Here is a 22,725-nt window from a genome sequence, read left to right as displayed (position 1 = left end):
TTGTTACTCCTTCACGCTTAAACGGCTAGACGGATTTGGATGAAATTTGGTATGTAAATAGCTGGACATCTGGAATAACATATAGGCTACTTTTTATCCCATTGGATAGGGTTAAAGTATCGAAATAACAACCGTTGGCCTTAGAGTCACGTAATTTGGCATAGACGCTTTTAATGCAATGTCAATGAAAACCACGATGTAATTTTCGGGAATTACCACGGGAATTTTGTAAAATCCCGGAATTTCAATTCAACTGCTGTATCTAATCATGATTTACGCGTGCGAAGCCGCGAGTAAACTCTAGTAGATGATAATATATCGAATAATAAATAAAGATCACGACTTTTTTATCATTTATTTTCTTGTTTGCACATCTAATTTAACATATGAAAATACAGTACCTATATTTCAAAAAGAAAACATTTTTGCTCCCTATCTAAGATTAATTCGATATATTTAACACCTTAATTTAATTACATACAATAAATACATACCAATTTATATAATATACCTTAAATTAAATAGGTACCTAAGTAATACACACGTTACTTAAGACTAGTTTAGGAATATAAAATGAATTAGATTTAAAATAATATTTATACAGTGCCACCAAATTTAAGCATTGTTATCTTATTTTTTGATTACAGAAAAGGATATCACAGCTATTATAGTTAATTATGTACAGTGAAACAAATAACAAAAGTTCTAACAATATATTTAGTTACTTTTACTTTTTTTCACGTCCTAACAAGGTGTACTTTTTCATAATCGATTGAAACGTTTTCAGAAAAAAGTAGTTACAAAAGAAACCGACAAATATAATCTTAAAGTTTTTAAATATAGGGCACATGGTTACAATAACTATATTTTGGTGTAAAGCTAAAACTAAAACTAGTGGCAAATGATATAAGAGGTATTTACAAATAAAAAAAATATTTTGTGAACTATAATATAAATAACAAATAAAATTATTAGATGAATATGTAATTGCAATAGTTTATTGCATTATCATTCCATATTGCATAATAGTACCTACAATAAAACCATGAAAAGCAACTGTAAAATGCATTTTTAAATGGCAAAACCGATGATAACCGATGGATACGTGACAATAATTTTTGACTTAAAACTTTTTGTTGCTATTTTTTTTTTTTAATAAGATCGTTTTTTTATCTAAGCAAAACTATTAAGTGATTAAGGAAAATGCCATAAAGCATATTGAACTTGAACTTTTGTTTTAATTTTTGGATATAAATGAGTGAAAATTGTAGTGAGTATTGTATTTTAAAACTCTTTATTGTACATAAAAATACATAAAATTAACAGAAAACAGGATAATACTGTTTATTGTTTTTATAGTGTGCAGCACTAATCAATTTTGATATTTGAAAAAGAAATCACCGAATCAATGACTAATGTTTTTTTCATGAATTAATAAAATTTGAGATTGTTTTACTTAACAGCACCACTAAATAATCTGACGCAACTTAAGACTGATTTACAAAATCAAACATCTAAACCCCCACCTTGTTCCCCGTACATAACCAGCACTGGAAGCGAACAAATATTTCTTACTGCAAAGAGATTTAAGTAATTAAATTAAAATGTTAATTTTACTGTCAATTTAGATTCCAGAATGTTAGGTACGTTGACGAGCGAAGCGAGAAGTGTTAGGTACAATTGCGATCAAAACGTGCGAGCTGAGTGAGTGAAGAGAGCCCGCCGCGGCAGCGGACGGTGAAACGCCAGGTCGATTAAATATTTAGGAAATTATTTGGCCACTACCTTTGCTAAAATGGTTACGTACGAGGAAGAAGGGAATATAATGTACATGCCAAGCTATTGTTTTGACAGCACATATATTTAAAATTCATCGAAAACAATAATTTTTCTCTCTGAATGATAAATGGGCTGGTATCGTGGTATGTCTTAGCTTTTTTGTACCGAAATAGTTAAAGAATAATTTAGACAAAAACAAAACAGCAATTCTCATGATAGCACTTCCGAAAATCACTGAAACAGTTGAACCTATAGACAATTTACAGTGTTAGTTCCTAGTTAGCATCGGGTTGATCATGATATTGGCGAGCGCATTTCTACGCTTACGCCACGCGCCTGCGCCCTGCGCGTGATACTGTAGCTGCCGGTACCACGTCCGCGTGCGCGCGCTTTCCTCCGCCTGGAATGATTAATTAATTGGTTAATCAAAGTTATAAGTATAAATAAATGAGTCGCTAGCATACGGGAGGAGCTCAAAACGTGAGTATTTAATTGATATAAGATGTGTGATAAAAATTGGACTCTTCTGTTACACTCGAACGAGTTTCTGGACGAGTAAGAAAGAAGCCATCATAATTAGTTACCCTGATAAGACCAGAAATCAAATTAACAGAGTACACTTAATTTATTGCAAATTCACAAAATGTAAGACGTATACAATAGAAGAGTAAACTTTATTTGAAGCAGTAATTCTGTCAATCTTGGGTCAGAGATTAAAGTTATTTGAATTTCAATAATATTTATTTGGTTTTCAATCTTAGGGTTATTGAACAATACAAAACGGTATTATTGTATTAAAGCCTCAAGCATCGTGTTTCGCACAATAATTTTATCACTGTTATTTGAAAATCCTGAGAGCGATAAAAATATTGTAAATTCTACTTTTTATTCACAGATCTTGAATAAGAACACATCCTTATTCGGTTTCGTTGGTTTTATACGCAAACAGCCGTAATAAAAAAAATCTCACCTTGAAAATATATGAATCTTTAGTAGTGATTTCATGAACTTCGAAGAAATGTTCGGGTTCGTGATCCGCAGCCACGACACACCTGTCCAGAAAGAGAGGCTCCCTTTGCAGCGTGTATCTCCCTGCTTTCTCCCTTACTAAGAGAAGTGCTGCTTCTCTTACTCCACTTCGAGCAAACAAAGCGTCACCTTCTCTTTCTCTTGCTTCGCGATCCCTCGCTTCTCTTGTTTCGCGGATCTCGTTCGTTTTGTGCGTAATCGTTGGCTGGAAACAAAGTTAAAGGTGAAGGTTTTAGTTAAAATAATTATATTATGTATGTATAGCCTGCTGCATGCCTACGGCATGATTGTAATACGAGTAAGAGGAACAGAGAGAACAAAGGTACAGTAGTTCTCCCCGCACCTCGGCACGTTTATGATAATGTTTGCAAAAATGAAAATGAAAATAATTTATTGCATAAAAATCTTATGAACAAGAGTACGACTCTGAATCCTGGGCTAGGAATTCCTGTGTTACAGGATACAGGTAGGAAATAAGACCGATTAATATATGTGTTACATAACTACTACTAATTATTACCTGCTACTGCTGCTACTGCGTATACTACCTAACTTACGATTCTTATATTAGGTACATTAGCTGTTTAATCGTGGTTTTGATAGTGACTTGTTTTTTCCTGAATTAAATCTTAGCTTTCTGTCTAGTGGTGATATTAGCATTGTATTTTATCATTAAGCTTTGTACATAGCATATGCATGGAGATGTCAACAACGATACAAAACCTATTTCGGAAATACAAACTGAAATATAGATGCATAGAAAAACCAGAAAATAAGACCAGCGCTGGGAATCGAACCCAAGTCCTCGGCATTCCGTGCCGCGTGCTATACCGCTACACAACCGCTGGACAGTGGTACAGACACGAATTTCTCCTATGCACCACATATCTCAGCTTGTTTGTTTTATAATTTAGTCACTTAAGCAGCGACACTAGCGACATCTATGCTGTAGCCCTCATCGAGAAACTTTCAGCACACCATTGAAACTAACCGCTCACCCGGACAAGAGATGTCGTTATTAATGCAATCAAACTAAGATTGTTTTTTTGGAATCTTTTGTATTTTTTATTTCAATTCCAAATTTTTGTTACTTTTACGGTCATCCCGTAAAACCCATATCGAAAATATCGATAAAATATAATTTTTCGAAATGGGTTTTACGGGATGACCGTAAAAGTAACAAAAATTTGGAATTGAAATAAAAAATACAAAAAGATTCCAAAAATCAATCTTAAAACCTATTTCGTTGTTGTCATCTCCATCATTCTCCATCCATTAAATACCCACTAAAACTGAGCTGGGTACAGTCCTCCGCTATTAATTTTTATATCTGGATTTTTTTTTCCTGCCCAGTATTGTAACTGACTTTAAAAATTAGATTTCTAACAAGTTGATTTCCCAAATAAATAGTAGGAGTTTACTGAATTGGTATCATTTTAGTGAATAGAACTATTTTTGCGAGCTCATAATTACCCAACAAAGCCCGTTCTCTTGGGTGCTCACACATTTACTCATCTACTATCATATATATCTACATCTACAATCTATCTACTGGGAGGCCTGTCAACGCTACATCTTCTATTTCATTTCGGTTATTTGTTCTTTCAGCCCATTTACTATTAAAGTATATAAAAAAGAAAACGAAATCACCTTTCCATTAGTTACCAAAAGGGCGTTGATCGGCGTTAGCTTGATAGTGCGTCCCTTTCGCCAATTGTTGTCGTTGGGCTGGGTGAAAAGGAGCTTTCCTTCCATTGCAAACCTAATAACAAGCACAATAAAGTTATTTTTTGTTAACAGGCAAGAAAAGGGAACGTTAAAATTAACGGCAACGCAAATTATAATGGAATAACTGAATTAAATGGAAGCCGAATTAAACCGAAGTTTAGTTTCACTTAGACTTTTGCTAGTAGTGTATGCCGTCATAACACAATTTACAACAAAAGATTGCAAAACAATCAAATGTTTCCTATTTTAAACTTTAAACATGATTTTCAATTACATAAAGGTGCCTCTAAAGACACATTTACTGTAAAATTAAAAGTAATTTAATAGACAAGATTCATTTTATGAGATTTCATTTAAATTCATACACGACAGCTTCCGAGTGGAGCGCATGTTGCATCCGATATAATAAACCGGGTATCATTCTGTCTATTATTAAAATAATTTTAGAATTTCAGTAAAATAGAAACAGAAACAAAAAAAGTGGAGACATTAAAACGGGAGGTAATTTACGATGAGAGTTGTTTTAGTTTTTATCTTTGTTTTTCAAATTTTTCATTTTTTCTAAATTATTCCACAACAAAAATATCGGAAAGTAATGTTGCAGAGTTTGATAGATAATAAAATTCATTCAAAAACTGTCACAGAAATGCGAAACACGCACGTAATTGATTATTCCCTACGACCAATATGACTATTTTTATTTAAAATTATTTTAATAACTTTACGCTCTTTTAACTTGAACAATTATCTACTATCTTTCACTCGCCCAAGTTATTTATTTTATTTATAAGTGCTAACATAAATATACTATGTATTTAAAACAACAGTACTGTCTCAAATTACGGCTTCAAACGTTATTTCCTTTTTACACGTATAATTACTTGTATTTCTGGAGCTCTCGAGCTATAAAGAGCCCTCGGGAATAGCACTTGCCGCTGTTACTGCCACTAAAGCGACGACTATCAGCTACGTGATGCAAGTAAAGAGGACTAGCGGGCATCAAGTTTACAGTGAAACTTTGATTCCTATCTACGCTATAATAATATTATTTTTAATATCTAAGTATAAAACACAGAACTAATAATAAGAGAAAGTTGTCTTGTTATTAGTTTTCAGGCAGAAATAAATTAGAAAGACGTAAAATCAAAAGCTTTTACAAAATAATATTAAGGCAAGCATACAAGAGCATAAATCTTATCGAAGCACTCATATCGAGAACATTAAAAAAATCATGAGTCGTTAAACTGAAGTAGGGTTAAAAACTCTGCCCGCATTACATTTATTACTTGGCCCTCAGATAAACCTGCGGCCCGCAATGTTCTAGTAATGGGGTCATTTGTCCCATCCGCCAATAGCACGAGAATGTGCAAGGACTACAATTTGGCGAAATTATCGCGAATAGCCCGAAGGACCATGTTTATTTTTTAATTAAATCGGGCTTAGATTGAAGACTTTAATCTGGCCGGGATAATAGTTTTCATTCCTTCTATTTGGTTTCGCAAATTGGAAATCTTTTGTACACAATGGTGACATTTCCAACGGCACTTCAGCTGAAATTGAGCCTTTAAATTCTATCAATGGTCATTTAAAGCAGAACTTCTATTATCTTTAATACCTTGCATCATCATGATTCCAGTCAAGGATGTCAACTGCCATTTTCCTCAGTCTGATGTCTGCCACGTGGAGGTCGTGGGCAGTTCTCCTGGCAGCAGCCAGTCTTCTCCACAAGGGTACATCTCTTGCCGCCGCTGCTGCTGCCGCGGCTGCAGCGTTCATCTCTTCAAGTCTACTCTCAACACAACGTTGAGCACTGCGTACGTCATCCCTCTCAGCAGCACACGCAGCTGTCGAACGATGCAGCCGGGATAAGAGAAGAGGATATTTTGTCACACGTTGTACTGGCACCTGAAAAAATAAAAAAAATATTTTGCAATGAATGTTCTATAGAACTGTTAAAGGATAATCATAACGTTGAAAGCTTACCATTAAGAAAGAGTTAAGATTCATTCTTCTCAAAACAGTATTTTCCATTTGTGAGACGCGCAAGAATATTCTCAAGAGCTCCTTATCTTTTTCGAGACCGGCCAACAGAAGGGCAGCACCTGCTTGCTTTACACAGTATGACTGGAATGCAGTCAGCATGCCGGAACACTCTAGAAGTATTTTACCGACATTAACTGTCAATAAATCCTGAAAAAACACAAAAGATATAGGTAAGTAGGTAAAGTACGCAGAAAAAAGTGCATTCGTATTTAAGTAATTGAATAAAATATGCTTACCTCGTCGCCTTGTTCAATGGCAATCTCAAGAGCATCACGTAACTTTTCAGATAACACTTGATTGTTTTCAATAAGCTCTTCTACGTTAAGGAAAATGGCACTTAATTGTTCTTGATTAAGAAGACCGGCGACCAGCATAGGTTTATAAAACTCTTCAAGGATAATCTGCAAATCTCTTCCGTATTTTTCCTCTGTTTCAACAATCTCAGTAATGATTTCCTTCCTCTCAGCTCGTTTCTTTGCACATTTTCGGCAAACAAGTGGAGCGTATAATGAACCTAGAATGATTTTTTATGATATCATTTATTACACAAAAAAAAAATTGACAAAGTAGTGTAAAAGTACATACCTTGCTCGGTAACTTGCGATTCAACTGCGGTATCACAGTCTTCACAGAGATGTATCGGCGTATCCTTGTCTGTCAAGGTATTGCACGGTGATATTTTTCCCTGAAGGCGACTTCTTGATGACTTACTTGTTTCTGAACCAACACCAGAATCATTTCTTTCTATTTCCGCTGAAGTTTTCTTGCATACGACCATTTTTTCAATACTATCATGACTGATAATTAAAGAATTGTCTTCACTTGAATCTGACCCATGAGAAAGATGGCTAGTGTTGCTACTTAGGCGTGTGTTTACTTCAGACGTTATAAGTTTTTCTTTGGATTGGTTAAGTGAATCATTTTCATTTCCGTAACTGGTTATATAAGTTTCTTCGTCATCTATGCCTCTTTCTTTTGCATCAACTAAGTAGGATAAAATATCATATTTCGATGCGCCTTCAAAAATTGACCGCGACCCACTTCGTTTTTCATCATCTAAGAGTGATAAAGAATTTGGAGGAGGATTAACAGGCAATGGTGGTGGCATGTCACCGATTTCTTCATAAATAGGATCACTGTTAAGACGAATGGATTCATAATGATGATCATCATCGGTGTTGCTTGCAATCTCAATATCACACATCGCAGCATCCACTAACATTTGGTAAAACTTAGACCTGGTTGAGGTGGTGTCATCTTCAGTGGAAAGTTCACTTGCAGACGCATTATAGCAATCCGACATAGGTTCAAGATCAGAAAATACTCCCATAGCACCGCTTTCATACTCCATACTTTCATAGGGAGCAGAGCAGCCGTTGTCATCATTTTCTAGACAAGTTGACGTATCGGCTGTTTTCTTATCCGACACGTCATCTTTGGCGCTATCCTGTTCTTGGTCTCGCAATTTTTCATCATCATTTTTTGTAATTTCTTCTTTTAAATTTTTAAGAGAACTTTCTATCAATTTCTCTATCGTTATTTCATTATAATCTGTTCCATCCTGATTTTTAGTTTCTTGAAGTTTAATTAATGAATTTTCGATAAGTTTTTTAACTAAATCTGAATCAAGACCTTCTGCTAAATGACCGAAGAAAGGATCATCAAAAAGTTTGCTTACAAAACCTCCATTCTGGGAGTTTTCAGTACTTTGACTATTGTTTAAAGAATCTTTAGCGATGGTTTTATTTAAGGAGTCATTATTATTTTTACCGCAAACGTGTGGAACGAGATTCAACCTTACCGCTTCTACGGGGTCATTTAGTATCGTGGAGATGTCAGATGAACTGATATTATTAAGTGAACTATCTGTATTTTTCGTATTAGTTTCATTGTAATATTCTTCATATGTGTTTGTTTCGTCTTTCTTTTCCTTGTTGGATAGGGTCGTTCCAATATAAATTTGACTTTTAGATTTTTTAATTTCCTTTTTTGGTGTCCCAACACTAATAGTTACTGTCGTGCCTGTTTGATAAGTATCGCATGTGTTTCCAAAGTCGTCATTGACTACAACTGAAGAGAGGTAAATAGGTGTGTCACTATTAACATTCATTGTTGAGTAGCATTCGTTACCATTTATCTGAATAGATGTTTTTCTGTTATCATTTTCTGTTACTTTCATTGACGCTTTTGGTTCGTCGCCCTCATCTGAATCGAATTGTTTTACACGTAAAATAGTCTTTTGTTCATAATCATTTGCATCGGACCACTCGTCACTTGTAGAGCTATTTGAATTATTTCTGATAAATCGTGTCTTGACATAGTTATTTTTCTTCGATTTTGAGCGCTCTTTGGCTTTTAGCCTAGGCGGTGGTTCAGGAGACTCAGATAGACCGCGACGTAAATTACTTAGAATTTGACGCGTAATATCGCTATTGTCACTGAGGTTCCCTGATTCAATCTCATTTTCATGGCTATTGTTGTCATCTTGCGGGCTTTTTGGAGATTCATTGTTTAAAATTTCATTACGTATTTCGGACTCGTTTAATGGGCTTAAGAAAACTTGACTTGTATGCCCATGTTTAGTTTTTGGACGCAAAGCCATGGTATCTAGAAATTTAGGAGGCGCAACAGTCAAAATAGAGGTCATTCTCTCTGATTCTGACCTACGTAGGACTGGTATTTTTGGTACATCATTATCTGGAAATAAAAAAACGATCTCGAAAATGATCTCGATTACAATATAAAACAATAAAGAATAAAAATTTAGGAGCTGCTATTGCCCGGTATTTAGGGTTAGGACTATCGAAAAATGAAACGTGCACTTCTTCAACAAACTTTACTCAGCCAATCGAAAAATGGTATGAGACCAGAGGCCTTATTTTTAAATGACTTCAAAAAAAGGAGGGGATTCTATGTTCAACTGTATGTATTTTTTTTTCACTTTTTTATGTATTTTAATACCACAATCGCTTTCACTATTTCTTTCCGACAAACAAAACAATATTAAATAAGAGTAGAAAGAAATGATGGATGCAGTTGCAAGCGTGTACGTCATTTCTTTGCAATTAATCAAATACCAACCAATAACAGTTAAAATACTAATTTTAAGGAGACATCGAGAGAAGAAAATAATTGAACAAATTAACTATTTATTATTAAGAATTGTTAATTGGTTGCATTCTTGAATGCAAGCCTGCGGGTTTGCTTTTCTTTTTAAAATACTTGTTATTCACCCTAGCAAAGACATAATATATCACAAAAATACTATACCTGTCACATTCTCTTCACTTAAGCTCGCAGCACCGGTTGCCTCATTAATCGGTGTATACGCAATAGTTTCATTGACGGTTTCTGCATCATTGCCGTTTACTTCTACGTCTTCGTATAGCACATTTAGCTCATTTCCCGTATTTTGCGTAATAAGCTTGGATAATTCTTCATCAGTTTCAGTCAAACTGTGACTGACAATATCCCCTTCAGCTATCACGTCCTCGTCTGCCTCTATTGGTAGGTCACCTGGTATTCCTCGCACTGTGTTCTCTTCAAGATTAAATTCGGCAGTATAAATAACCTTTGTTTCTTCGTTTTCTACTAAAAATTGAACACGTTTCCGCGTCAACATATTTTGAGTAGCCACAAAACCTTTATCTTTAGGTTTAGGAAGGTAGAACTGTGAAGCGTTCATTCTTTTCTTCTCGAGATATTCATCGGTTGTTTCTGATTTTACATTTGTGGGATAAAAATCATAATTTCTAGGTTTTTTCAGAATAGATTTTATGTTATCAGCGCTATTATTTTTATACTTTTGATTGCGCAGGTTATCTGCTGGACTTTTTCTAATATAATTTCTTTCTGGTAAACGTTGATTGTCACTTTCACTATCATCGTCAGTTTTAACATTTCGAACTCTTCGTGGAGGTCGTTTTGGAGACACACTTTTCTGTTTTGTACGGTTTAAGGTGAACGTATTAACAGTCCTTTTGGTGTTGATTTTACTTAATGGTGAGGACTTACTGTTGTCGTTTTTTATATTTGGTAATAATAGAGAAGAAGTTAACTCTCGTGATTTACTTTCGTAGTTTTTGAGATCGCAATGCATGGAGTCATAAGGAGTCATTTCTTGCATAGCATATGTTTTTGATTCATCAGAAATGCGGATTCGTTGGCCACTGATAGCTTTAACATTAGTGTCAGACTTAGATTTGCTAAGCGGTCTCGCATTATTAACTTTTAGTGAATCTTGAAAAATATCACCATAGTCGTCATCAAACTCTATTTCAACTAATGATTTGGAAGAGCCACTACTTTTTACAAGATCATAAGGGTTTATATCGCACGAAAGAATAGACTTTTTGCTATCATTTGCGTTAGTATTGCAGTCTTCGTCTACCCATACTTCATTAACGCGGCTGACAGATTTACTTCTACTTTTTCTTTGCGATTCTGGACTTGGTTTTTTATTCTTTCCTCTGCAGGGGCTGATGCTTTTAGCCCGCGATCGTGTTGTTGAAAACTGGCTGCCAATGCGAGCTTCATGAGGCGGCGCTAGTCGACTTCGTCTCATTAAATCATAAGGGTCGCTATCTCCATTTGATTTAAGTATAGACGGCCTTGATTTAGATCCCTGAACTCTAACCGTCCCAGCTCTTAGTAATCCAGCAGCATCTCGGTTCATTTGATGTCCTCTGACTGTGCCTCCTACCAGCATACGTGGACTTTCGGCTATAGTTAAAGGTAAACGAGATCCCTTGCATTTCTTACATATACTGACTTTGGTAGAGCTGGTTTTCTTTGTACCGTTGAGGTACTCAGGACAGGAACATAGTATTACAGCGTAGTTGTGAGGCGTTGGTTTTTGAGGAGTACTTATGAGAACAGGGCCAGAGACTTCTGGGTAGGCGGAAAAGACGCTGGGTCTCATCGGTGGGGTTTGGGTCCTGACAGACCCATACAACCATGTCTCCGCGTACTTCATCGACTTGGATAACGCCGACCCACCAGGCCCGCTGATTGTTCCATACATGTATGGGCTTTCTGGCGACTTTTCAGATGATTTTGCACTCCCCGAAGTATTCAGTTTCAATTTCGACGACCATTTCTTCGATCTGGCACTCTCCGGTGTATCGTATATCTGTAAATGAAAAATATTTTTGATGAGAAAATCTTATAAATAGAAAAGTAGGAATTTAGTTATTTAATATCACATATCCAGTTCTTTGGCGAAATTATCCTTATTACAGTAGGAGCTTCAGTCTAGACAGGTACGAGTAAGTCAATGTAATTCTCAAGTTTTCCCACTTATTAATGTCAAACAGGGCATCTTGAGAACTTGAAAACAAAAAAACCTGCTTTATTTTGTAGCAATGTTATTAAGGTAAGTAATTTAATTCATATAGGACTAGAATACGAACAAATTTGTTATATTTGACTTGTTATCTATTTAGAACTCTCGTTTTGTACTTTTTCTACTAGCAAAATACAATTTTTATTATCGAGATCACAAATAACAAAATAAATGATTGCAAAAAAAACTTGGCTAAACTTGGATTTACTTTTACTTTGACCGCATTCAGCACACCATGAATGAAATGAAATAATTTTGTTTAGACATAGTAAAATGATCTCATAAATAGTGCTAATATGCAGTAACATATCTAAACAGATACATTGGCACGCAAACATTAAAAAATAAACTTTTTAGCTAAAATAAATGGCCACACTCGAACCAACTGTATCGTTGCCCACTGTGGAAACTTCATAGAAAAAGTCATAGTGACATATTATCGCATTGCTTCTACATTACGTTATGTTCTACGGTCGGTCAGTAATCATAATGGTTCGACTGTACTTTAATAATTTTTAATCCGAGGTTGAGTATTGCTTATTGATAAATTAAATTAAATTTAAAGTCAATTTCACAGGGATTTGTATTATTTATTGTGAATATTGTTTGCTTGTATGAAATGCTTTATGGTTAAGACTTTGATATAATAAAACCGGCAAAGAGCGTGTCGGCTAAAATAGCCATTACGAAAAAATCAAGTAATATTTTTCTAGGGATTTCGTATTGAATACGAATTCTTCCAAGTTTAGGTTGATTTTATAAAGTTAAGGGTTAGTCGAGGTAAAAAATCACCCCCACTTTACGTCTATGGGACGTACCCTAAGTTTTTTTTTTGTTTTAACGACCTCTGAGCTTAGCCACGGTCGGACAGACAGGCAGACAGACGGACAGACATGGCGAAACTATAAGGAACCCTTAGTTGACTAAGAAACCCTAAAAATCAGAGATGAGAAGAGAGAATGCCACAGACAAACAAAAAAAGTTTTCCGAACCGGACCTACAATTAGTTTCAACTGTTCGCTGGGTGCATACAGATTTCCGGCATCACAATTCAGTACAGGCTAGTCTCTAATTCCAGTTACGGTATTGGCCAGCGCGAGCTTTTGTCCCGCGACCGGCCGGACGATAATACAGTTGCCCGTTTGATTATTCGCTTTTGAATTCGACGTTCGTTTCGATGAAAGATCGAATTTGGAGAGATGTTTTTTAAAGCATACAACATGAATCAAACGCATGAAACTTGTGAACAATCGGAACTTGTGAACTTGAAGTGTGTTAAACAGCTGATGACCCTTTATGCAAGTGAAACATTTGATGGATGATAAATCAAGATGACACAAAGCATCGGTAAAATACATGTATGCATAAACAACAAAACAATACTATAACAAATTCTAACGTTTTAAGATACAGTCTCAAATTCCGTGACCGCATCCGATGGGATTGTCGTGGTTGCCTTAATACAAACCTTAGAGTATTTAACCAACCAGAGAAGTCAATAACAAGCTTAAGTCCGCAAAAAATATGAAATAAATGACATACCCGAAATTATTGAGTGTGATTGGCGTAAATGATACTCAAGTTGGTGTTCGACAATTTCACTGTGTTGGTGCGTAACGATAAGTATTTATGATACTTGTAGTTAGTAATTATAGACAAATAAATTAGTATTTTTATTACGTAAATGTGCGCTATCTGCGTACTGCCACGGAAGAAGATGAAAAAAAGAGGGGCGTCTGTCTGTCTATTAGTCTGTCTTTTTGTCTGTATGTCTGTGGCATCGTATCTTTCAAACGAATGGGCCAATTTCGATACGGTCTTTTTTACGAAAAAGCGAGTTTCTTTGTGCTGGTTCGTAACTATATTCATTAAAATCTGTTTACATATGTTAATCTGTTTATTAAACTTTGAAGTGACAATGAAATGAATCAATTAAACAATGTTAGGATATTGCAATTTTTCTAAGTTAGGGATAGAAATTAGATCGCCCGATTCCTCCGGTTGTTAATGCTCTAAAATAGAAACGTTCAAGATATAGCATGGTTTTCAATTTACCGGAACAATAGGTTAGGGGGATAACCGGTGGAATACGATCTTAGGCCTGTGACGTACGGTGGCATTTGCTTGCTTCGGATTAATTTCGCCTTAGATTGAATCAATTTATTGGTGAATGAAACTCAAGTTACTTGGTACATGTAATATCGGGGCCTTGTTTTCTCAATCAGTTGCGTTATGGCAAAGAGGAAGTTCGTGTCCCATAATGGAGTTCTTCGTTAGTTTATTTTCTTGTATTTTTGTCCAAAAAGCCTGAATGAGGTATCTCACAAATAACTAAATAGTAGCTAGTTTTAGTCCGCGGCTCTGTTTACCGAGAATTTGCATGTTCGCTATCCCACGGGAACTACATATGTTCCGGGATCAAAGCTATTCTATATCCTTCCTAGGGTTTCAAACTATTTGCATACCAAATTCCATTTAAATCGGTTTAAGCGTAGAGGTAACCAACAAACCGATAGAGACATAAACAAAGAGTAGGTACTCGTAATATAAGAGTTTTATAAATATAACCTCATACAAAATAAGTTACTTTTAGAAATTTCATTTCTAATTCAAGTTTTTTTGATGATTGTACTAGCATTGTCATCTAACATACACATGTTAACACGTTCACTACGGCAAAGAATTTACTTGGGTACGACATGGAGTCTTTTAGATCTGATGCATAACTATATTCTAGTGCGTTAACGGGTCAAAGAGACCCGTTGGGTATGCTCTTGTTTAATTGTGAATATCTACGTAGTTATGATGATTCATACATATATATTTAAAACAACATATTCTTACATAGTCAACCTAGTCTATCTTCAAATCGCAGGTAGATTCACTGTATGATTTGATGGCAAACAGAGAACAATCTGTCGGATCTTTTAGACCCCATGGCCGCACTGACTGTTTACAATATCAATATTTTTTTAGTGTTGGGGGTAGAAATAAAATGTCGATATCGATAGTAAGTAGTTTTAATTAATAAGACTTCCTGGGATATAAAATAATAGCATGTACAATTAGCACTTAATGTTTTTAGTTATGTCATGTATGTTATGTTATTTATGACGAGACATTGAACTTATGTGATACATTATAAAATTCACGACAAAATTTTTTTTACACGCTTCGCACATTGTTTTCACTTTTTTGACTTTATTCCCGGCATCTTTGCTATTTAATGTTTCGCGTAATTTATCGTAACTTCCCGATCAATTTCGTTTTTTTATGCCCATTGTAGTGTAAATATTATTTGTAGCAATATTTTGCTTACGAATTATTATTTTCCTGGCAGGTTCTTTCACTCATAAACAACATTTTCCTCGGCCGCTTCATGGTCGATAATTTTATTCACGTTATCTCGCACTGCAATTGTCATCCACCTACTTAGACTGCACTAGCTGAACTAGGCTTTAATCTAGTCCGGCTATCGGGTCACCGGGCATCGGGTCTTTAAGACCCGATAAACGCACTAGATGAAAATACTTTCGCACTGGTCGTCATGGGGTCGAAAATATCCGATAAGTGTTTTTTGCGTAAATTGTCTATATTTGAAGAAACATTGACAGCTGTCCCTTTTTTACTTATTCAAAATACAGAGATATCTATCCCGCACCAGCGTTCAGAACAGTCATTTCATCCCCGCACCGGAGGAAAGTTCTACATCGGATATATTCGACCCGATGCCGTAGTGAACGTGTTAAGTCAATCTGACCACTAGAGGTGGGTCAAAATGATCTTGCGAGAGGTGTCCCAAAAATCCAACAACAAACAGGGCAAATAAAAGCTTGTAAAAATAAAGCGCATAAGTCTAATACTTCCTTTTCCAACACAATCACACTATGCAGCAATAAATGTGTTTGCAAAGCGTAACAGATAAGACTTTTCCATTATTCTAAGCGAACTTTTTAACAAAATCCTTTAGTCGAGCAGCTGTGCCGTGGAACGAGTTTGAATGTGCCACTTACCACTAATCTCATTCCGTGGTAACACAAAAACTCTTTAAATGCACTGCATTTAATTTAGCTTTGAATAGTGAACGAAATCGTGCAGGCCTGGCGCAAGAAACTTCGGGGCTATTAAAATGACGCTTCGTCTGGATAGCTTGGTTGTTACTAGCCGTGACTGCGAAGCTAAACAATGGCGTTTGAATTCTGGAGGCAATTCATCATCATCCACCGGAAAACATCCACTGTTGAATAAAGGTTTCCTTAGAATGTCACATCGACCGACAACTCCAGTTGTGGGAGGCCTGACAATGTCTCGTCTTTCGGTACGTGGTCGCCACTCGCAGATTTTTCTCTCTCAACCGTAATTTGTTCTTTGAGCAACTGTGTAATGAATATTAATGTGTTATTTAGTACGTTTTAGCTGATGCCCGCCACTTTTTCTGTATCCCGTGGGAACGCTACACTTCCCCGTGATTGAAGTAGGTAGGTAGTTTATATTAATCAGGGATAGCGTTGTTATCTAAAGAAATAAATGCAGATTTCTACACTTGCACTGATATAAGAAGTAAACTGTGTTTGTTTGTGAGTATGTGGTGTGTGTGTGTGTGTATGGTATGTGTGTGTGTGTGTGTGTGTGTGCTGTCTACCCAGACAAAGTATGTATGTGTCAATGTAGAGATGTTAAATTGAGTCAAAAACTTACTTGAAAGCATTAAAATATTATATTATAGTGATGTTTTTTTTGTAAGCGCGAATGAAAAATACATCCCAGTTTTTGTAAAAAAATAATCATTTTTAATTCAAGTTTTTTTTGCTAACTGTACTTTTGTGAACTGTACTTGCATTGCCATTCATAATATTACATTTCTGTTTCAAATTTCAAGTCAATACCGTTAACCGTTCAGGAGTTCCGTCCTACGGAGACGATCCTGGCCGTACTACCAAGATGTAACTACCAGATTATTGTATTGTCATTTGATTTACATGTAAACCAAAAATTAAAAGTCAATCCTATCACTGAAAGTGCATCAAATTTAACTTGCAAGATTTGACCCACACATTCCAGGTTAACTAAAAGCTTGTAAAGGTATTTACTTATTTATTTGTCTAGCCTACACTACTGCTACCTCACTATACAGATCTATGACGTGTTATAAGAATATCTTGTGGCATTGCAAAAAAAAATATACACCAAATCCTCCGCAATATTATCGTGGCAACATTTTAGCGGCTCTACTTTGATATCAACGTAGCCTGCGCTTGGGCAAGAGATAGTCACGAGCGAGACCAAACATTTGTGGAACTATACGCTTGCCTATTATGCTATCTAAGTACCATTGATAACGCTGTCATGCTCATTCAATATAGTATCAGGTCACTCTATTGAGTGATAGATTCCGTGATGTGATGAACTCGTGATAAAAATACTACGTTTGCGAGGAACCTTGTGAAACTTTCAATTGAGTAGTTCCTGGAGTATAAAAAAAATGTATATTTAAGATCTCCTCCTACTAAATAGTATCATGCTATAACCGTAATAGGAACGTGTCAAAAACGGAATGTCAAGCGCAGATTATGAGACGCGACGGTGGTTAGGAAACGTCATAGTTAGTCTCTTATTTTTCAATACAAATAGTATATTTTTGCCTGACACATCGCTATTACGGTGTAATGGGGAGAGACCTTTAGTCCGTCAGTTAAATTGTCAGATAATATTGAACACGTCTTTTTGACAAGTTAGGCAAACTAGGCAAATTAGGCAAACTTACACCATGTGTCGAGAGCAGCAATAAGTTAATAAGCAAGGCCATCAGCGCTTACCAGCGACTTAAATAATGTTTTAAAATTGGCCTACAAGTAATTCAACACTTATATATACTCCTATATCCGTTCAAGTACGTTCGGAAGGCCGGGTATCGAATGGTGATCGACATTCGAGACCCCGGTCGAATTACAAACCGCAAAGGAATGATGCGAGTGAATTATTTAAGTCATGACGGTTTGCAATCATATCGTGTAGCATATCAGAATTTTTGGACCAATATAGATACACGTAAAGGCGTTTTTTTTTTTTTTTTCATACATTTGCAGATATAATTTGAATCCTTTTAATGATGACAATAATTTAAGTACTAAACACAAACATAATAAAACATAATTAAACTATAGATAGAAAATTTGGCCTAAATCGCCGTCAATGGGTAAGGCGTTTTTATAATAATATTATCCTGTGTTCTGTTATTTTCATGTGTTTTTATATACAATATTTCCCTATCCAAGGTATGTTAACCCTCCGCTGCCTGTCTGTCCATCTGTCACATTTTTGTATCTTTCCAACGGTAGTAAACTAGAAACACAAGTGTATACACAGTCACCATCACAATTTCGGAGCGGCCAAGATGATTAAAAATATCGAAACTTAATAATAGAGTGCATGTTCCGATATTTTTGACCACCTAGGCCGCTCAGAAATATCTGATAGCTGTTTTTTTTTACAAGCTTTTCAATTCAACTCGTATATTTGTTTCCTTGTTTGCTTCAAATCTTGCAAGTCAATTTAAAACTACACTTCCAGTGGTCGGTCAGATTGACTTGAAATTTTTGCTATAGGTACAATTTGTAGGTTGGATGACAATGTAAGAGCAGTCAATAAAAAGCTAGTATAAAAATTAAAAAAATCAAAAATTCGACTGCCAAAACTAAAAGGAAGAAAATAAGTCTAGTTGTCTAGAACTCTGTTGAGTAGCTAATTTAAAGTTCAACAGTCGGTACCCATTACTAAGCGTTTTTGAGCGTTACGATTTAAATGGGTCCCGACTGTTGAACTTCATTAGCTACTTAACAGAGTTCTAGACCACTAGACTTATTTTCTTCCTTTTAGTTCTGGTAGTCAGGTTTTTTGACTATTTAAATTTAATGTTTTATTTTACACTTTTTTCATATTAAGTGAAAACGGTAGATTAAAAGTATTATAACCCATATATATTTAGAATGAGCTAATTATTAGCTTTCATTTGATATCATATTGTTACAATACAATTATGACTACAATTTTGATATTCTTTAACAAAATTTAGTAATTGAAATCGTGGAATAGATTTCAGGTGCAATATTAAAACCACTATTAATAAATTAACTTTTAATAAGCATAAATTACATTCAAAAAGTGACACTTATAAGGGAGGTAAGAGGTAATAAACTTGCGAAACGTTAATTAGACGCAAATTTAGCGAGTCGGATAGCTAACCTAATTTAAATCAGACACTAAAGGGAATCGAGATTTGCAATTAACCAAATAAGAGAATTCACTGTTTGAAAACTAAATTAAGCAATTTCGTGCATGGCTTGATTGTTTGGAAACTTGGTAGCAGTCCCGTTTGGGTCAGGAGTTGGAAGGTCGGTTTGTAGCGTACGGTGAACTATTAGAGGGGGATCTACTCGAGCAATTTATTTTAAACTTATGAAGCTGTTCTTGTAAACTTTTAATATTCAGAGTAGGTACTAATAGCAAATTTTTTGAAGTGTTTACTGCTTACTGACTTAAACTTTTGACTGCTTTGACTGCTTGCTATTAAATATTTATTTCTAATTCAAGTTTTTTTTTGCTGACTGTCAAAATTAAATTGCAAGATTTGACACAATAAAAGCACCAACAAACAGGGCAAGTTACTTATAAGCTTGTAATTATTAATAATAAAACATATCTTCGCAAAATAATTACAAACACTATGTCTTTAAATTATTCCGGACGGAATATTTTTAGCAGGTTTAGTTTGACTGAATACCACTGCAAAGTAATTTCATGTGCATTTTTGATTCAAATTGTAGTCACGTCTTTGACGAGGTTTCATTTAAACGCCGACCAATGTATGAAAACATCCTAAATAACAATTACGTGAATGTTCAGTCATAGTATTCAAACATCTCCTGAAACATTCTGAAATAATTATTTAAACACCTTTTATAATATAGCAATATAAATGTATCGATAGTCCTGATTAAATTCCTGTTTATGTATTGGATTTAATGTATATAATTAAGTATTTATTTATTTTGCTTTATCTTTTGCATATTTCTGTTTTCCTTTTTACCACACGGTTTGCTTATTTTCTTCTTAATAAATTGTCGTCTCATAGCTAGGTTAGCTGGAAGAGATCCCTTTTTAGGGATAAGCTCGCCTTTGTACTTATCTGTGTATCTGTATTTTTATTTTTATGTGCAATACAGAGTTTATATACATACATAAATTCTTTATAATATAAGTTACAATATGTTATTCGACTTACTTGTAGGCGATTTTATAGAATCATTTTTTTTTTATTTAAGTTTCAAAAAAGATATAATGGGTAGTTGGAAATATGTAATATTAAAATTACTCACACATTTTTCCTAGAATGAAAAGCTTCCTTTCAATAATATCCGTTCCATCATCTCTACCCGCTAAAATTCATTGTAATCAGATGAACTGCGATGAAAACCTTATTATTATGAAAAGTAGGCAATATCTCAATAAAATACTTCAATTTTGTTGTAGTTAATAAAAGTGATATTCATTAACAGTAAAGTAACAGACATAATGCCAAGGTACATACAAAATGTCCCCCAAAACCCTCTTAACGAACATGCACAAGTGTGTCACCACAACAATGAGGCCTCTCCATATAAATTGAACAAAGCATATCCAGCCTCATTCCACTTTACCGTAACCCGACACTGGAAATGGACACAAAAAGGTGTAAATGATACACCCTGTGTACCAACATACGACATTTTGGGGTTGAACGAGTTACAGTGGGTTGTACGACGCCGTTTCATATCGAGTTCGCGCCTCTGACATATTTTTTACGCTACCACCTCTTTCATCGGTCACTGTCACAATATTTTTGACAGTAAAATAAATACCTCAGGATAATACACACGCCGATTTTCCTACTCGCAAAGTAAGCGATACTTGTTTTATGGGTGCTAGGCAACGGACAAGTATTGTACAAGAGATAAATACACACTTAAATACATATTAGCCACCAAAAACTCGAGAACACACAGTCGTATTTTTCCAATCTTTTATTAAACTTATAGTGCAGTGGGTTGGTTTGTGGTCACATGCCGCAGAACTGGTCTTATCTTTTGAGGCATATGGCTTCTTCAGTGGAGACCGCGTTAAGACGAACAGTGTTGGGAACCTTACCTAAGTGGAGCGATCAAGGATTCACGAGCTGATGATTAAGTGGTAGAGGAGGGCAAGTTGATACGTATATAGATGAAGAGAAAAAATGAATTTTAAAAATAGTCAAAAACAGTCGGAATGTCTAGGGGGTAAGCTGCCCCTCTATGCCTCTTCATGCCCCTCATTGACGACGTCCTTGGGTGTGATGGATGTGATGGGTGAGATGGTACGAATTGAAGGAGAAGAGCTGAAGCTGAAGTTCAGTGGCGCGCCACGCGAGATGCCTGTGCTAAGTAATGAACTGACCCATATAACTCAGTGATGTGCAAAAAAACGTGTATTAAAAGTCAAATTTTTGCCTAAAACTCGTTTCGTAGACAGTGACGGCGTAACCCTCGCTGCCAACGGTTTCGCATTCAATCCGATAGGCCGCGCCACTCGAGATTAGCGAGCGAAATATTTTAATGGAGACCGCAAATCAACCCGCCCACAGCTGAAGTGCACTCGATATTCTGCCCGAGTTGGATTCCGTACGTAATGGCATGGTGTTTAAGCTTTTGGGAAGTGAGGGTTAAGTCTTAGCAAGCTTTTAAATATTTAACTTGCTATATTCGTATTGTACACTCGAACCAACTGAATCGTGACACACTGTGGAACTTTTTCGTTGGAAAAGTAATAGTGAGATCGCATTGCTTAACAAGGGAATTTATTATGACACTTACTGTGAGAGCGTTCTATGGTTCGGCGGTACCTGTGTAGTGTAAGTTATGTTTGTGTTCATTAAGTATGTTTGTCATATTTGTTAGAACCAGAGGGACGTATATCAAACAGCAGCGTTGCTTGAAGACTGCTTTGATTAAGCCATCATCTGGCATTAGAATAAATATTACATTATTTTTTTAACAAAAAAAAAGAAATAAAAATCTTGGATATCTAATTTCAGACAATTCTAGTGAACAGACGTAAGTAGATTAAATTTGCTACGGACATATATTTCAGCAAAGCAGCAGTCAGCAAAATAAGCTTGTATGAAATTAAAAAGCAACCTAGACTAAGCTTTATAGCCACGACTTCGCTTAGTACATCAATAATTAGGTCTGGTAGTTTAATTGTAATTCCGGGCATTTGGGAATCTAGTTGTTGCTAACGTTCGTTTCAGCTTGGGCAATAATGCTTTCGTGTTCCAGCAGTATGTTCTCCTCTACAGATTACATTTCTCAACCGATTTTCGTGAAATGTTGTGAACAATTTCAATAATTAGATGGGTATAAAAGAAAGAAAGAAAATACATTTATTTAACGCCATAAAACAATCATAGAACAAATACAAGACATACATGAAGCTAAACAGGTCCCCACTCAGCAAATTAGTTTGGGGCTAGGTCAATTGATGTAATTTTCCCTAAGATATCATTATAATTATTATATTTTTGTCGATTTAGTTAGTTGAACATGGCAGTACCACGGGCATTAAGAATGTAAAAGAAAGATTCACGAAGTCTTAATATTAATAATATCGTTTTCGCTTATTTAATTATATAGCACTTCTTCTTTCTTGAGAACCGGTAATTATACCTTTATGTACTTAACTTTTTAAACAACAGGATGATATTACTGGTAATTAACAAAAAAGTTCTCCGG

At 35.4% G+C, this 22,725-nt stretch overlaps 1 protein-coding gene across 1 annotated transcript in view; it reads right to left on the bottom strand.

Moving 5' to 3' along the window:
- Positions 1–370: 370 nt before the first annotated feature.
- The window catches only part of RhoGEF64C (Rho guanine nucleotide exchange factor at 64C), a 190,046-nt gene continuing 167,691 nt past the window's right edge, over positions 371–22,725 (bottom strand). Inside the window, exons 4-11 of the mRNA XM_074091299.1 lie at positions 9,850–11,710; positions 7,165–9,276; positions 6,816–7,093; positions 6,520–6,726; positions 6,152–6,441; positions 4,459–4,570; positions 2,750–3,013; positions 371–2,179 (exon numbers count right to left, since the gene is read on the bottom strand). Coding sequence (XP_073947400.1) covers positions 2,048–2,179; positions 2,750–3,013; positions 4,459–4,570; positions 6,152–6,441; positions 6,520–6,726; positions 6,816–7,093; positions 7,165–9,276; positions 9,850–11,710 — 5,256 coding nt within the window. The 3' untranslated portion in view covers positions 371–2,047. The remainder of the gene's footprint in view (positions 2,180–2,749; positions 3,014–4,458; positions 4,571–6,151; positions 6,442–6,519; positions 6,727–6,815; positions 7,094–7,164; positions 9,277–9,849; positions 11,711–22,725) is intronic.

This window comes from Choristoneura fumiferana, chromosome 8, assembly GCF_025370935.1.
Source record: "Choristoneura fumiferana chromosome 8, NRCan_CFum_1, whole genome shotgun sequence".
Classification (NCBI taxonomy): domain Eukaryota; kingdom Metazoa; phylum Arthropoda; class Insecta; order Lepidoptera; family Tortricidae; genus Choristoneura; species Choristoneura fumiferana.
Note: the sequence above shows the minus strand (reverse complement) of the source record. Positions and strands in the feature narration are given on the sequence as shown.